General features: G+C 28.0%; 3 protein-coding genes across 3 annotated transcripts; 2 read left to right on the top strand and 1 right to left on the bottom strand.

The window, feature by feature from the left end:
* Positions 1-1,604: 1,604 nt before the first annotated feature.
* LOC113375447 (tigger transposable element-derived protein 1-like) lies at positions 1,605-3,194 on the bottom strand. The gene has a single exon (XM_026615385.1). The coding sequence runs from the start codon at positions 3,192-3,194 to the stop codon at positions 1,605-1,607; it is 1,590 nt and encodes a 529-aa protein (XP_026471170.1).
* Positions 3,195-13,049: 9,855 nt separating this feature from the next.
* Positions 13,050-14,568, top strand: LOC113375446. The gene is made up of 4 exons (XM_026615384.1): positions 13,050-13,196; positions 13,273-13,360; positions 13,891-14,278; positions 14,337-14,568. Exons 2-4 carry the CDS (start codon positions 13,279-13,281, stop codon positions 14,566-14,568), a joined length of 702 nt encoding a protein of 233 aa, XP_026471169.1. The 5' UTR covers positions 13,050-13,196; positions 13,273-13,278.
* A 68-nt stretch (positions 14,569-14,636) lies between these two features.
* Positions 14,637-16,300, top strand: LOC113375444 (2-hydroxyacylsphingosine 1-beta-galactosyltransferase-like). Its single transcript, XM_026615383.1, is given in 5 exon segments — positions 14,637-14,841; positions 14,914-14,974; positions 14,976-15,010; positions 15,045-15,132; positions 16,114-16,300. Coding segments are annotated over 5 exon segments (576 nt in total).
* The last annotated feature ends 1,490 nt before the right edge of the window (positions 16,301-17,790 follow it).

Genomic DNA, 17,790 nt, shown 5'->3' with positions numbered 1-17,790 from the left:
ACAATGACAGGTTATCTGTGATTTTGCCAACACTAGCGCTATCAATTGCCTAATATCCAAAACTATTTATTGATAAGATAACAACCAAAGATAAATGATTTTATCTTAGATAACAATCTATGACAAAAACATAAGATTTGAATTTGAATATGTAGGTAACGGCATAAACGGGCAGAACGGGTAACGATTTATATTGTTTTGGCGCCTTTTGCCCCCATAAAAGCTGGCACAAAAACCATGTTAAGTCATTTTGTGTTGGGACCTCGTGGTGATACTACAGTGAATGGTAAGTCATTTATAATAATTAATATTATTCTAAAACTTTTTTCAAGTAATTTCTAAAAAAAATCATATACAGTAGACCCTCGCTTTACGCGGCAAGTGCGTACCGTGCAGTATGGAGACCGTGCTATAAGAAACTCGTATTTAACATACAATTCAGGCTAATTCGTCGTGCGTTCTATGGAACCTTACATAGTGCAGTATGGGAACCGTGCTATGCGAGACTCGGAGTTAGTACAAATCGCATCATTTTTATCGTGCTGTATGGAGACCCAGGAATACAACTTGAAGTAGGTGCAATACGGACGAAATGACATGTATGACATAGACAACTTATTCAAAAATTGGCGCGACGCAGTAGTCAATTCAAACATGTTCGCACCTTCCAAAGTTTATTTTATGGATGTGTTTTTGGAGACTTATTTATTATTTTTTATAATTAATTTTATTAAAATGAATAAACTTATGTCAGTAGGTACTCATAATTTCTATTAATTTTATCGTAATAAACAGGTGTTTGATTGAATTTTGATCATTTATTTATTCACGTTCACTTTTGGACAAAATGATATAGAATAGACAAGATGACAAAGTATTAATTTGGAAACGATACATGATGATTCATTAGAGGTCAAAAATAAAAAACTTGTAAAATATGGTTATTACATATTTTCATAACTTCTTTCATAACTTTGGAGACTTTCATTTATTGTAAATTTTTCCTATTCTTATATTCCCGGTACGATGTATGACTTGTTCCCTTTGGGCTCATGCGTCATGTGCTGATGTCCCAAAGTGGACCAAACAATTTAATTGTGAAAAAATAGTGTTTCAATATGCCTTTACCGTATATGGATGTAAGACAAAATGGTACATATTTGTAGTAAACGCGAGTTTTTATGAAGTATCAAACGACTTTTGTTTTTATCGGTGCTGCCGTTTCTGAGGAAACGCCGACGACGGATTAAATCTTTGCCCATATGTACATACACACATACACATTTTCTTATTTTAGTCTCAAACAATTCATAATGACTTGAACCGTCGAGAAAACATAAAACAGATCATATACATCTCCTTCGGTAAGATGGAAAACAAGATGAATCATACAGTACTTTTATTTAACAAAATAAAAAAAAACAATACAAAAAATACTAAACTAAATAAATTAAAATGTTTTCCAACATAAACAAGTAAGACTTTGGTAAAATCATAAATTTTTTCAACTCCCATCGCCTTCGCTGTCACATGTGACTTGTCTACTTTTAATTGGCAAAATGATTTTTTTCATGCTTCTTTTTCACATGTGTTTTTGTGATTGTTTATTTTTTCAATTCTTGTAAAACTTCTCTATAGGGAGCTAAACAACTGTTTAACTCTCTTTTAAATTTTGCACTTCGCATTGTTGAATTATCTGCTTGAATAAAATGAAGTTCCAATTCTTTCGCCAATTTAAATCCTTTTTCTACATCTTGTATATCGAGATGTGGAATCCATTCGATTTCATCTGTTTCATTTACCAATGTATTTGAGGCAGGCCCATCAATTAATTCTATCAATTCCTCCTCATCCAAAGTTTCTTCCTCGAGAACAAGTTGTCGTACGTCGTCGATATTTACTTCAAAGGCGTCATCGCATAAGCGGGAAGCCATATTTATTATTTCTGCAGCTGGGAGTGAAATTGTAGAATCATCTTGCATTGTGTGAACTATTTCAGGTAAAAGAGGCTTCCAACACGAGTTAAGCGTTGATGGTTTAATTTCCTCGCAAACCGACGATAAAGCTGTAATACAATCTAAAATAGAAAATTCAGTCCACACTTCAATAAGAGTTTTATTACTATTTTCTAGTCTGTCAAAAATTGTTTGAAAAAATCGACGTGTGTAGTACATTTTTAAAGTTTGAATAATTCCTTGATCCAAAGGTTGTATTAATGATGTGCAGTTAGGAGGAAGAAAGACTATTTTCACATTTGGATGGTCTAGCTGTATATTGTGGCAACCAGCGTTGTCAAGAAGCAATATAACTTTAAAATGCAAATTTTTTTCTATCATATAGATTTCCACAGCCGGGATGAAACAATTATAGAACCAATCCTTAAATAAATCTTGACTCATCCAGGCCTTCTTATTTGATCGCCAGAATACAGGCAATCGTGTCTTATTCATGTTTTTTAGTGCACGCGGAGTTGAAGAAGAATTTATTATCATCGGTTTCATAATCATGTTCCCGGATAGATTGCTGCACAGATGAAGAGTAATTCGTTGTTTGGAAAGTTTAAACCCCTGAGCACGCCTTTGATCTTTGGAAATAAAAGTCCTTGATGGAAGTTTTTTCCAATACAAAGCCGTCTCATCAGCATTGAATATCTGCTCAGGTGAATAACCTCCCTCATTAATAATTCTAGCAAGTTTCAGCTTAAAATTTTCGGCAGCCTCTGAATCTGCTGATGCCTGTTCGCCTTGAAATTTTATATTATGCAAGGCATGCCGTTTTTTAAATTTGTCAAACCATCCTTTACTCGCGGCAAACGAATGGTTATGTAGTGAAGGTCCGTTATTCTTTAAGTGATTATAAATTTTAAGAGCTTTCTGTTTTATAAGATTTCCACTTATAGGAATTCTTTTAGCTATACAATCTTCTAACCAAATCATCAATCCTCGTTCCATTCTCACCATAATAGATGGTCGCGTGCGAGTGACACGTTTTGCAACTGAAGGACACCCATCTGCCACAGTTTTCCTTATATGATCTGCATTTTTATTTATGGTTCGAATGGTTGATTCATTTAAATTTGTTGATTTGGCAATAGCCGATAATTTTTCACCATCTTTTAACCGATTTATAATTTCAATTTTATTTTCAAGCGATATACACCTCCTCTTGAGGCCTTTCCTAGTTTCTTCAGACATGTCGGTTCAGATTTTTTTTATCAATACTTATTCAAACGTATTCTTAGACAATAAAACCCAATGCAGTACACAGCTATTATATAATCAAGCATGTCTAAAATTTAAAAGTCGATAAGAAAACTTACATTAATATCCTTTTGATATCAAGTTACTAGAATCACTCATAGGTTGCACAACGAACTTATGGGCTGTTGACCAAATACCGTGTAATAAAAAGTCCGTGTAGTCGGAGGGATGTCGGATTTTTAGCTCCGTGTAGTATGGGAACCGCGTACCCAGAGTGCCGTGTAAAGCGAGGGTCTACTGTATTCAGTTTCTTGAATATATGATTAATGCATGGTGTTTGCTTGTGTTTTGATTCATTTAATTTTATTTAGTGAATTATTAATAAAAAAAAAATGGAACCTGTTCATTATTTATATAAATCGATTTATGTTATTTTTTCTATTTCAAAATAATTTTTGTCAAAGAGTTGCTGTAATGGTTTTGAAATAACTCTTCGGCCAAAATTATATTAAAATATAGAAAATAATGTAAATCCAATAATATAAATAAAAACGGTTTTCAAATTTTTTTTTAATTATAATTCAATAGAAATAAATCAAATCAAAGCGCAAGTACATATATATATAGATATATGTATGTACAAATGTATCTAATGTATATTGTATATATTTTATATTATATAAATATAAATAATTTCAACTGTAAAATTTTGACATAAAATTTAATTTTATATAATTTATTTGAATATACATTTTGATTTAAATATTAAATTATTAAATGAAACATAGAAATAAAAACATATGCAGTATATGTATAAATTTTATTACGTCTTATAACATTAAACTATGAATATTGCATAATAATTGTACAAAATAATAATTTTAATTGAAAATGGCTAATATATTTGACTACAAAGTCAATAATTATGAAAAAAAGATTAGAATTAGAAAACTATTACAACATTAAAATTTATATTTGAACTTATGTTGGAATTATTTGCAATTGGCTTGTTATAATTATTTAATGTAGTTGGTTATTTAATTTTTAATGTAGTTCCTTTCTTTTCAGATTTTATACCGTACGAACAGTGTTATGTGCAGTGAATAATAACTTGGGAGGCTTATTGTGCATTAAACTTTTTTTGATATTAATTGTAACTTAGTTTATTTGATGTAGTGTTAAAAGTAATTTTTCATTTACCATTTTGCGTTATTTCGAGTACATGGTTCACACTTTTTTTTTTAATTTTCGAAAAACGAACGAACGTATGATGAAAATTGCGCGTTTGAAGCTACTTTCCTGCCGCCTACCCCCCACGGCAGGTCCGAGTAGTCGGGTTTCATAAATTAAATTTAATTTAGTAATTAACTAATCTATTAATTTTTGTTTCATATTCGTGTGTGTATGGACCCCTGCGTTGTTTTTCCCAGAAGCACCGCAACCCCATGCACTTAATTTAATAATTAATATTATTTGTGCCATTATTTTTATAATTATTATTAAATTTAATTTTTTATTGTTTTGATAAGTGGCCCATGGAAAGAAGTAACTTTTTTATAGATTCATAAAATTCAGTTTAATTTTTTTAACTTAGTTTTAAATTTTTGTGCCGTAATGTAATGAACACAATTTCATGAATTAACTTTACTTTTACTGGTCGCACAATGAGTCTCCTGGTGGAGGAATGCTGAATTTATAAGTAGTTGAACTTGGCAATGTTTGTGAGATGGTAAGAAACTCTGAGCTATGTACAAATCTTTTTAATCTTGATATAATTAAATAAAATTTTAATTTTAGGTTGGACACAGAAGTTACAAGAGGAATAGATCCTAAAAACACTATTACTAAAACGGAAGAATGTTTACCAGGATGTTAGTGATTACCAGTTTACAAGAGTAGGATGGACCACTTTGCAACCAGGAGCGCACAAGACCAGAAGAACGTTTGTTATATTCAGATAAGTTTGTTACTTACTAAGATAGATCACTTTACTAAGTAGGATGGACCACTTTACCACCAGGAGCGCACACGACCAGGAGATCGTTGTATTGATAAGTACCTTACTTGCTAAGATAGATCATAAGATATTAGTTTTTTGCGATCGTTTTCTATATTATTTTGTTATATTAAGATAAGTATCTTACTTGCGAAGATAGATCATAAGATATTAGTTTTTTTGCGATCATTTTCTATATTATTTCATCGGGGCCCCATTTACGTTATTCATTCTTTATATTTGATTCGTGGACGGATTTATATACATATTATAAATAAGATATATCTGGGACAAAATCGTGTTATATACAGTGCCATACAGTGTTATGTACAGTGATATATTGTGATATATACAGTGCAAAACCTTGATATTTACAATTCAAGATCAAGATATAGTTCAAGATCAAGATACATACAGTGAAACATCAAGATCAAGATGCATACGAGATGAAGATACATACAAGATTAGAACCAACCAGAAAATTGCCTACAAAATTGGAGGGCGGCGTACACATGGATATATTATTAAGTTAACATTAGGCTGGTAGTTTACTATTTTTTATTTTAAAAATGGGTGGGGAAGACGGCAAGGACCTTTCAGTTCGCATAGATTCCGCGTTTTTTTTACAATTATTTAATATTAATTCATATAACAATAATTAATACACAAATTTATGAACTTTATAAGTGCATTCTTCTATAAGCTTCATAGTGCTGGGAACACTACGGAGTTAAAGTATTTACATGGTGGATCTTAGGGGGGTACATCATGTAAATACTTTTTTTTTCTTTTTTTTTTTTCTTAATTACAAAATTACCATAGTACATTACAATTTTACCTTTAATTTCTAACAGGTTCTTGCACCGTCTACGGTTTTTTCTAAAGATGATCTGCATATACATTTAATCATCTCGTGGGGTGTTTTTTTATGTTATATTCGTATCATTTAAGTTAGGCTTAGTAAATTAGCTTAGTTAATTAATTTAAGTTATTTTGTAAGTGGACTAGGGCTGTACACAATTTGTACGGCGACACCACATTAAAAAAAACGCGCCTGGCAACTATACCTCCTGGGTGGTGTGGAAAATAGTTGCATCTTAGCTATAAGTATAATAATTATCAATTTAATTATTTTATTAATTATATTTAATTAATATATAAATGTGTAATGACAAATGTATAATACGCTGATGTTTAATGTCCAAATATTCAATATAATAAAACTTTTAAAATAATCTTTGTTTTTCAATCTGAAAATCTCCAATTTTTTTAGTTGAAATTATTATTTAATAAATAATTTAATTTTTTTTTCTAACTATATTACGTTTTGAACAAATGTACGGTTTGGATGATAATATTATCATATTATTATGAATTAAAATATTATGTCCAATTGTATTTTTTTCCCTATTTTTTTTTTCATTTTGAATTTTTATTTCACTAATATAGAACTAACCTGATTTTTAGTACTTGTAACATATATTACTAAAGTACTAAAAATTAGGTTAGTTCTATATTAGTAAAATAAAAATTCAAAACGAAAAAAAAAATAAGGAAAAAAATACAAATAGACATATTATAATCCATATTAATATGATATTATTGATTTATAACTGATTTTTATCAGTTTCTACATTAAAGCAAATTTTGTCATAAAATATTGGATTGGTACCATGAAAATATCAGCGTTCCTTTGCTACATATTTTTATCACATAGTAGTTACTGATGATTTAATTATTTAAATGCAAATTTAAATTGAAACTTATTCAAAAGTTAGTAATTTAATTATTTTATTAATTACATTAAATTAATATATAAATGTGTAATGAAAAATGTAAAATACGCTGATTTAAATGTCCAAATATTCAATATAATAAAACTTTTAAAATAATCTTTGTTTTTCAATCTGAAAATCTCCAATTTTTTTTAGATAAAATTATTATTTAATAAATAATTTAATTTTTTTCAAACTATATTAAGTTTTGAACAAGTGTATAGTTTGGATAATAATATTATCATATTATTATGGATTATAATATGCCCAATTGTATTACCTCATTTTTTCTTTATTTTGAATTTTTTATTTTACTAATATAGAACTAACCTGATTTTTAGAACTTGAAACATATGTTACTAATAGTAATAGGAATATTATAATTGGACATAATATTATAATCCATAATAATATGATAATATTATTGATTTTGCAATATTTTGTCATAAAATATTGGTTCGATACCATAAAAATATCAGAGTTCCATAGCTGCATATTTTCATCACATAATTAATGAATAGTTACAGATGATTTAATTATTTTAATGCAAATTTAAATTGAAACTTATTCAAAAGTTAGTTTAATAATTTGCTTGCTTTCTTGTGCTGAGATTAGTCCTAAGAAAAAGTATTTGTCATAGTAACCGGTATGTCAAAATAAATGATAAAGTATATTCTGAACCTATTTAATTTATCTTGTAAAAATTTAATTATTGAAAATGCACTTTAGTATGAATTTATAAAATGTATTAATGGTTGACATTTTCAATACATATTTATATTTATAAATAGCTTGTTTTTAATAAATATATTAAACTTACATTGATTGTCTATTACAAAATTAATTATTCTATTAAACTATATGTTATTTACAATTTCAAGATACAATAATGAAAATCCTAAATTTTAATTTCTCGTTTACTATGGATATAGGTACTATACGATATTACTTTGAATATAGGAATAAATATCTTGAACTAGAATTTATTTCGATTTTTTTTAAATTTATTATACTTAGCTTTAAATTTTATTACATCTTAATTTTTGCAAACAAATGTTTAAGAAATATCAATCTCTGAAAGACGTCAGTATAATTTTATCACCTAAATTATTTCTAATATAGCAAACTAATTCAAAATGTTCTAAAGTAGTCAAAACTTTCAATTCTGTTTTTTTTTTTTTGTTATTTATGAATATTTATTTAAAACAGCATTTTGATTTTACTTATTCTGTTAAGAATAGAAATAGAAATCTATAATTGTATAGATTATGATTTTTATTAAAGTTTTGTCCATTGTTCGTAGTCTTATTTATTTATTTTTTTTTAAGTATTTTACAGGATAATATTTAAAAATCTACGTATCAACCGACTATCCCAAAATTTAAGTCTGTAATAATCATTTTTGTAATAATCAAAATATTAATAATTTGTAAATCATATCAAATTTTTAATAGTAATGCACAACTGTGTATCAACTAAAATGACACAAAATTCTAGTGAATATACTTTTTATTTTTAATAAGTCTGATTTGCTTTATAAACTATTTAAAATATTTCCGTTGATTTATATGCCTGTACTTAATTTTATATTGTTTATAGTGATGAATTCGTATCGCGAAACTCTTTTGATAATGATTAACTTCCCGAAGGAGAAGTTTATGTTTAAAATAAACATAACAAATAAAGTATGTGTGTGTGTTTGTGTACACAGGTTTTTTGCCGTAAATCGACGTTTTCTCAAAAACGGCTGGACCGATTTCAAAAATTTAAACGCCATTCGATGTATCTCGATGAGGACTATTGCTTGACAGTTTTGTGCGACGATTGGCTAAGTTGTTTCTTTATAAATCGCAGAGAAGTAAAAAAAAAAATCGTCTACGTTTTAGCCCGCAATTCTGAATCGACTTTGAAAATTCAAAAATCGTTCGAAAGATATTGGTTGGGAATCGTGCTGATTAGTTTTTGATAGAGATCGGCCGGGCCATTTTCTTGTAATAAAATTAAAAAAAAAACGACGATTTTTATGATTATTTTTTTGACGGTAGATATCATAGCCTTCTAGATCATACTAAAATATTATGGCCCTACGACAACTCGTTTAGCTTTAAAAATTCGTCAAAGTTTGCAAAAACTAGTACCTATGGTCTTTTTGGCATTTGTCGAAATTAGAACTTTCATCGACGATTGCTCAAAAACGCCTGAACCGATTTCAGAAATTTAAAAACCATTTGATGTATCTCGATGAGGATTATCGTTTTGTCCAACGATCGGCCGAGCCGTTTCTTTGTAACTTGGAAAAAAGTGTTAAATTTTTCGTCAACATTTAAGCTCATACTACCGAATCGATTTTAAAAAATCTAATACTGTTCGATAGATATTAGTTGGGAATGATACTGATTAGTTTTAGGTGAAAATCTACCGAGCCGTTTTCTTGTAATTAACTGTTGAAAAAAAATTTAAGCCGATTTTCATGGAATTTTTTTTGACGATATATATCATGGTCTTATAGAACTTACTGTAATATTACGGCCTTACGATAAGTAGTTTAATTTTAAAAATTCATCAACGTTTGAGAAAATGAGTAGCTCTTTTGACATTTGTTAAAATTAAAATTAGACCTTTTTCTTGGTAAATCGATAGTAAACTTGGTCTTAATGAACATACTAAACAATTAAAGTCCTACAAAAAACTGTCTCAATTATAAAAATTATTGATTTTTGAAAATTTGCTTTTAAAAAATAATCCGACCGGGTTCGATTTTCAATAATGTGTAATAAATCCACTTTGAATACTTTTAACTACTCAAAAATTAATTTATCTATCATGGATTAAGTCAATTATTTACACAAATCGGGAAGTTCATGTAACTTGCCTCAAGGCAAAATACCAATATCAACTATTTTAAAATTTTTGTTAGATGTATTGCCCTAAAAATTTTGACTCATATATATGTATATCTATTTATACTCTATTAAATTGAAAATGTATATTAATTCTAAAATACAATATCGAATATCACACATATAATTTCACATCTAAGTATAGCATTATATATATAAAATATATATATATATATATATATATATATATATATATATATATATATATATATATATATATATATATATATATATATATATATATACAGAGCGGGATTTAGAAATTTGGCACCCTGGGACACTGACAAAAATGCCGCTCCATCCCTAAATTTTTACTTAAAATAGTTTATGTATATCATTTTTCTAAAATTAAAATAACTATTTGATTGCAGAAAATTTATTACGAATTACATAGTGTAAATAGGGGTGCTTGGCATCGTGCCTTAAGATAAATTGCTGAAACTTCCCGTACCAAAAATTAAAATTTAAAAAAAAATTGAAGCGATCGGCCTGCTTTAGCTGCGTACAGACAAAATAGAGAAGCGCGTAAGCGCCGCCTCGCAAAATAACAGATAAATAATTTTACAGAACCCATAGAAATGTAAACAAAATTTATATTATTAAAATATCTGATTATTTGATGTGCATATGGCTAATTAGCATTTTTGACCGCCAAATGTTTCTCTTTCAAATTTTTTTTATTGGAGCACCGAAACCGCTAGACCTGCCTCCCACAAATTTCATCAGTTCTCCATTTTGTCTATATATGTAAATTTCTTTTAATGATATTGGACGTTTCGTTTCTCAAAAAATGAATTATTAGTTTTGGCAATTTGGTATTTCCGAAACAGTTGGACCCGTCTTGGCCAATAACTAATCAGCACGTCTCGCTATCAATAGTAATCGAATTATTCAAATAAAATTTCATTTTAATAAGTTTAATAAATGAAATTTAATAATTTTCAAAAAATTTCGAAATATAAAAAAAGGTTTTTTTAATTTCAATTTTTATCATTTTTCAAATAATTTTAAAGTTTTTTATAAAATGTAATTTTCAGTGCGGAAAGTTTCAGTAACTTGCCGTAAGGCACAATGCCATACGCTTGGAAGTGCACAAATTCGTCATCTTAAAAACATATTTTTCTTAAACTTTCAACTCGCTTACGAATCTTTATATTAGCCAAATTGCCAAATTTTTCATTTCATTTGTATAATGTTTTGTTAAATATATTTCTTAAAATAAAAATGTTATTAAAAAAATGAGTTAATTATATGGTATAGAATTTTCTTCTCACTATCCAAATTTTGCCGCCCCAGAAAATTTGGCGCCCTGGGCAGTAGCCCCGACTGCCCCTACTGTAAATCCAGCACTGTATATATATATATATATATATATATATATATTATATGCCAAGTTTTTCAGGACAGTATATCAAATAAATAACGGAAGTATTTTATAGTTCAGATCTTCAAAATAGTGCGCTGCGATCTGCGAATGGCGGAAGACCCTTTTTATTTAAAACATAAGATTTTGTATTATTATATTCATATAATAATCGATTATAAAAATTGGCAAATTGAGTAAACGCGAGTTAATTGTGACACTTACTTAGGTATATATTGTCACTCACGAATATGATAAAAGATCACATCTAAAAATGTTGGATTTAAATAAAGTTAGAGATAGTATACAATATCTCTTGTTTGATGTGGGGCCCTGAGGAATTTGGTACACATTTCAACATCATATATATATATATATATATATATATATATATATATACAAAAACATGTATATGTAACGTTGATAACAATTTTATCATTGAACTACAAGTATTTCAGTACGTCCTTCTCTCGCCAAGTCTTCTCAATTAAAAAATTGTTTGTCGCATATGATACTTACTTATCGAATGACTCTTCAAAAACGTTTATCATAATACAGACGACATGAATATAATTTTCATACCATCGTATACATTGCATCATGTTCTTTATTAATTTATCCATATTAGTGAAATTGATACTATAATTTTCAATGGTGTTTATAGACTTGAATTGTTAGGTGATATTCAACGTAAGTATAAACTTGTATTTCTTTATCAGCAAATGACTAAAATTTGTTTTGTGCATATGTTTAAACATCCTGCAAGTGGATATATATATGCATATATAGTGAAATAATAAACTGCCGAAATAATAAATTATTATGCATATATTGTTTTGCTTGAGCACGCGGTTGAAGCTACAAAAAGTATAAACAAATGATAAAAGGTACAAATGTTATTATTACAAAGTGATATGTATCATTCGGTGCAAATTTTATTTTGATTATAATCGATACGTCTAGACAATTTTTCAACCCAAGTTATTGTAATATGATTTTTAATTTGAATGTTTATTTTTAAGTACTGTCGTACCTTAGTGTTTTAAATTTTCTTCCATAGCTATAAATTTAGTGGTAGAAGCTATTAAACAGATGAAAATTATATTTGAGAATTCATTATAATTTTTCTCTTTCATTTTCATGTACTTTTAGATAAATGCACTACATTTCTAATATTAAATTTAGATGAAACGCTAAATATTCTCAAAGCATATATGCCAATTCACTTACCATTAGGTCATCTAATGAAGACATCTTTAACTAATCCAAATCAAGATTATTTTATACGTTTTTAATCAAATGACCTACATACTGTTTATAAACATTTATATATTAATATGCAAGCTTTATACTGCAAAATCGTTTACTTACCAATATGACAATTGTTACTCTAATCCGTTGGCCCTAATTTTAAGTACATAACTAAAATATTGGGAATAGTATCTAATTGATATATTTTTTGTTTTGTACAAGTTAGTATGCAATAACAAATTACTATTAGATTTTTTTTTAAGAGCTCCGTAATGAAAGGATCTCTCATTATTTACATAGGGTCACAAAGATTATAGAATTGGATTTATATAAACTTCTAATCAATACGGGTAATCTTAATAATATTGAAAAGGTACATACTAATTTGCTTGTCAGAACTTTTGCCCTTGAATTACTATAATAGTAAAATTGCTTTGAATATATAAAGATGAAACAAGGAAAAATAGGTGCCAATAGTAGAACTAGAGTACTCTAAATATGTATTAATTGTAGTAACATATTGTGGAAATATAGATCTATTTTTTATTGTTTTTCCAGATGCAAAACATATTTAAATTAATTTTTGTATTCCTGGCTCTGAGTGGAGTTGTAAATAGTGCCAAAATTCTTATTGTATTTAATGCAGTGTCAAAATCACATCATATTTTAGGAGATGCTTTAGCTATAGGTCTTGCTGAAAAGGGCCACGAGGTAAAATTATATATATACATTATTATTATTAATAATAAACTACTATGTTATTAATAAAAAAAACTTTATTTTTTAGGTATTAATGGTCAGTCCATTCAAAAGCAGCTTCAAACATGCTAATTATAAAGAAATATTATTGGATGGTGATTTTAGTCCTGATATAGGTAACATAAGTATTAAATTTTTTGAAAAAGAAATCTAGTTTTTATTATTATGAAATGTTAATTCATTTACAAAAATATGGCTAACCTCGATTACAAACATCATCAGTTATTATTAATTTTTTTTATAATAGGACTTTATTATAAAACTTAGTAATAATGTATGAAGTTTCGATTTTTTTGAAAAATGTGAAAAAGAAAATTTAGAGATTGTCCGATTGTGCAAACTATTAATGTAAAACTTAGTCAAATAAAATATGCACGTTTGGGATATTCCTAATACATGATCCAAATTTTCAAACGTGTTTATAGTAAATATCTGAAGAGAAGATTGTTTCATTGTTGGTATAGAAAAAATGCTTTGTTATTGGTTTAGTTTTAGAAGTCTAGAAAAAAAGAAAGTTTTAAATCCAAAATATCCATAGTATGATTTACTAAGGGTTAGAACACAACAATACACATATATACTGAAAAAATATTATCCTAAATAAATAATCATTTAAATAATATAATAATAAAATGATCTCTTTCAGTTAAGAAGAAAATGGGAAACTTATTCGAAATCAAGAAGAAATCATTTATTGATTCTATGAAAACAATTTCTGGATTTGGTATGGAAATGGCCAAAGGTACGCTGTATCATCCAAAAATGGTTGATTTACTGAATTCGAATGCAACATTTGACGCAGTGATAGTGGAAGTGTTTTTGAATGAATGTCTTTTGGGATTAGCCCAGCATTATGATGCTATACCAATTATGATGGGTACAGCACCAGCAATGATATGGTCAAATAAAATGGTGGGAAATCCATCCAATCCTGCTTATGATATTAGTGTCTTTTCTTCGTTCAGTAATCCAATGAGTTACTGGCAACGATTTGGAAACACCGTATTCTCTGTGGTTGGCGAATTTTTCCATTGGTAAGTGAACTTAAAGTTAAAACAACTAACTAATTTATAGAAACAATAATTTTAACAGGTTACACTTGCGTGCGCAACATGAAGTTTATGATTCTTATTTCCGTCCGATATTCAAACAAAATTCAAAAGAATTTCCTCATCTCTCAACATTAGTTACTAATGTTTCATTAGTTCTCCTGAATTCAAACATTGCTGTTTCTGGTTCGCAAGCGATAGTGCCAAATATGGTCAATGTTGGAGGATTACATGTCAAACCAGATACTCTTCCAGATGTAAGAGAACACTATTAAGTTATTAATTTTATCACTATTGGTTTTTAAATAAATCTTATGTAAAGGATTTGCAAAAAGTTTGGATAATGGATAATTCTAAACAAGGCGTCATCTACTTTAGTATGGGAAGTAATTTGAAAAGTTCAGAATTGCCACAGGAGAAAGAGATGCAATTTTAATACATTTCAAAACTAAAAGAAACAGTGTTGTGGAAGTGGGAGGATGACAAATTACCAAATCAACCAAAAAATGTTGTAATTCGAAGTTGGATGCCACAACAAGCTATCCTCAGTAACTTCATTACATATTATTATACATTTAAATTTTATATACACAGTTTTATATTAATATAATACTTTATAGATCATAAAAATGTGAAAGTTTTTATAACACATGGAGGATTACTAAGTTCGATGAATCGATTTATTTGGAGTTCCTTTGGTTGGAATTCCAATTTTTGGTGATCAACGAGCGAACATGGCGAGGGCAACAAGATCTGGCTACGCGCGTTCAAATAGATTTAGATGATATCAATGAAGAAACATTATCAGAACTTTTAAATAAGGTTTTGAAAAATCCCAGGTATGAAATTAATTATTATCATCTATCGTATTTATATTGTGGTTCAAAAATATTTTGTTTAGAACTCATTTCTAAAAACTAATGTTGAGATTTCTAACATCCTTTTATATGATTTGAAATAAAATGAATTATTAGAAATTTTCCATACGTACAAAATATATTATATTGTAATTCCCTATGTTACAAACAAAAATTAACTAGGTATAAGATAAATTTTCATTTCAACACATCTTTACTTTAAGTTGATTAGCAAGAATCATCCAATTGTTAGCTGTTAATTTAAAAAAATATAAAAGCGGCCTTTACTAAAAATGTAAATGTGAAAATATTTTCAAAAATATCTTTTGAATACATTATGCTTAAAATCGGATTAGGATTTTCAGAAAAATATTAACGACAATGGAAACTTAACGTATTTATAATTTCAATAATTATAGCAGTATAGTAGTAATAAACATTCTTTGATTATCAGTTCGAACTTCATCAAAAATAATCTACGCTATTCCCAACTAATATATTTCGAACTGTTAGAGATAAAGAAATGAAATTAAAAATTATGACACAATATTACGATATGTAAAAATAATCGAGTAAATAAAAAAGGGATAAATGTTTAAATTTTTAAGATGTCGCTGTTTTTTAGATCGATCAGCACGTAAAAATGATCTAACTCGAGTCAGTAAAAATTATGTAAAAAAAAAACTGTTTAAAGGTGCCGGTGTCGTTTTTGACAATCGTTTGCAAAAGACAAAATTTACGTCTGTAAATAAAAATGCACGCTTCTTACATTATACAAATTTTGTGCCAAAAAATTTAGCTTGATTAATATGTTAAGAAAGCAAACATTAGCAAATCACATTTTTCTGGTGTGAACAAAGATCTCGAAAAATTCTAATTAATTCTTAGAAATAATTTTTTGAAGACCCTATGATCTACAACTTCTACCATTGACTACAATATAATAAAATTTACTTTTTTTAGCTATCGATCGCGGTCACAATATCTCTCAAAAATATTCCGAGATGAGCCTCAGCCTCCATTGGAAAAAGCCGTGAATAGTATAGAATACGTCTTAAGGCATAAAGGAGCACACTTCCTGCGTTCACTGCTGCAGGCATGCCTGTCTATCAACCCTGTTGCTGATGTTGACATGCAGCAGGATTTCTAATATTCAGATTCTAGTTTGTGTGATACTTTTTTATAGTTTTAGCTCTGAAATTAACATGCTTTTTCTTTAGATGATGTATTTTTAAATCGAAGTCTTATAGAAGAGAAAAAGAGGATTAATAAATGTTGTAAAGTTTGATTGTCAAAATTTTTAATGACAAACAATTTAATATATCCTAATGGCTGCAATGTTTTTCTTTCTATTACAATCTGTTAATAAGGTACTTAATAATGTTTTGTTAATTTAACAGATGGCGATAAAAGGCAACCCGGTAGTTGTTCATTCTAGTTGTGACTTTAACTTAATTAGTACCATTGACTTAACTATTTTTTTAGCAATGGTCCGAAAGACAACCAACACTTGATATTATATTTAATATATAATTTTACGTAAAATCTTATTTAACTACTGCTTGGTATCAAGGTAACCGAGTTTGGTATCAAACCCAGAAGCGGTGGTTGCTGGATCCATTTCTTACGACGTTCAAATACAACTAGTGGGGTGCAGGGCATCGTGCATTAACGCAAATTCCGTACTTGGTACAGAACCCAAAAAAAAAAATTCACAAAATGTATACACATTATTAAAATTTCTATAAAATATCTGATAATTTGATGTACATATGTTCAGTAAACATTTTTGACCGCCAAATGACATTTTTTCAACTTATTTTTATTTAGAATCTATAACCGGTGGACCTACCTTCTCAAAAATTTAATCAGTTTTTCATGTTGTCAATACAATTAAAATGTTTTTTGAATTATTAAAATCGGTTGATCGGTGTTCCCGAAATTGTCGACAAAAATTTGTATCCGCACACAAACACACAAATTCACACATACACACATATATACACACACATACATACATTTTTCCTAAGGTATGCCAAAATATTCAGAAACGTTTGAAACGTAAAGATATATAAAAAAATTCATTTTCGATTTTTTTGCGATTACTATAACTTATCCCACGGGAAGTTAAAAATTAATTCACGATTTTGAAAATTATATGAATTTTATTAACATTTCCAAATCTAAAACATTATTCAAACTTTTTTAATAGTTAACGACTTTACAAATTGAATTGTTGTAATTATAAGTGAAATTAATCTGATTTAAACAAACTGGTCTAATATCATATTTTTAATATCAAAGGATTTTACAAAATAATAGCTACATTATTCAACTAATGCAAAATATTTCTGGGTTCATTTTTTTACATAGAACACTGTGTATGACCCTGATCTGGTATTGCATCAGAAATATTGATAAGCAGAGAATAACTATATATTTAATTTATCTCTGGCAAAATTGCTTAATTTACCTTGATTTGCTTTTTTATAAATAATAATTATTATTCATATTAACAACCCATTGACTGCCCTTACTATATGCTGTATAGATATTTATTTTAATACTGAACGCTATTAGAAGGCAACCCTACAATAAAAGGGTTATTTTCACTTAACATATTACAATCTAGATTTCCAA

Source organism: Ctenocephalides felis, unplaced genomic scaffold, assembly GCF_003426905.1.
Source record: "Ctenocephalides felis isolate EL2017-DRISC unplaced genomic scaffold, ASM342690v1 CF-g0.4_SCAFFOLD_01886, whole genome shotgun sequence".
Lineage (NCBI taxonomy): Eukaryota > Metazoa > Arthropoda > Insecta > Siphonaptera > Pulicidae > Ctenocephalides > Ctenocephalides felis.
Note: the sequence above shows the minus strand (reverse complement) of the source record. Positions and strands in the feature narration are given on the sequence as shown.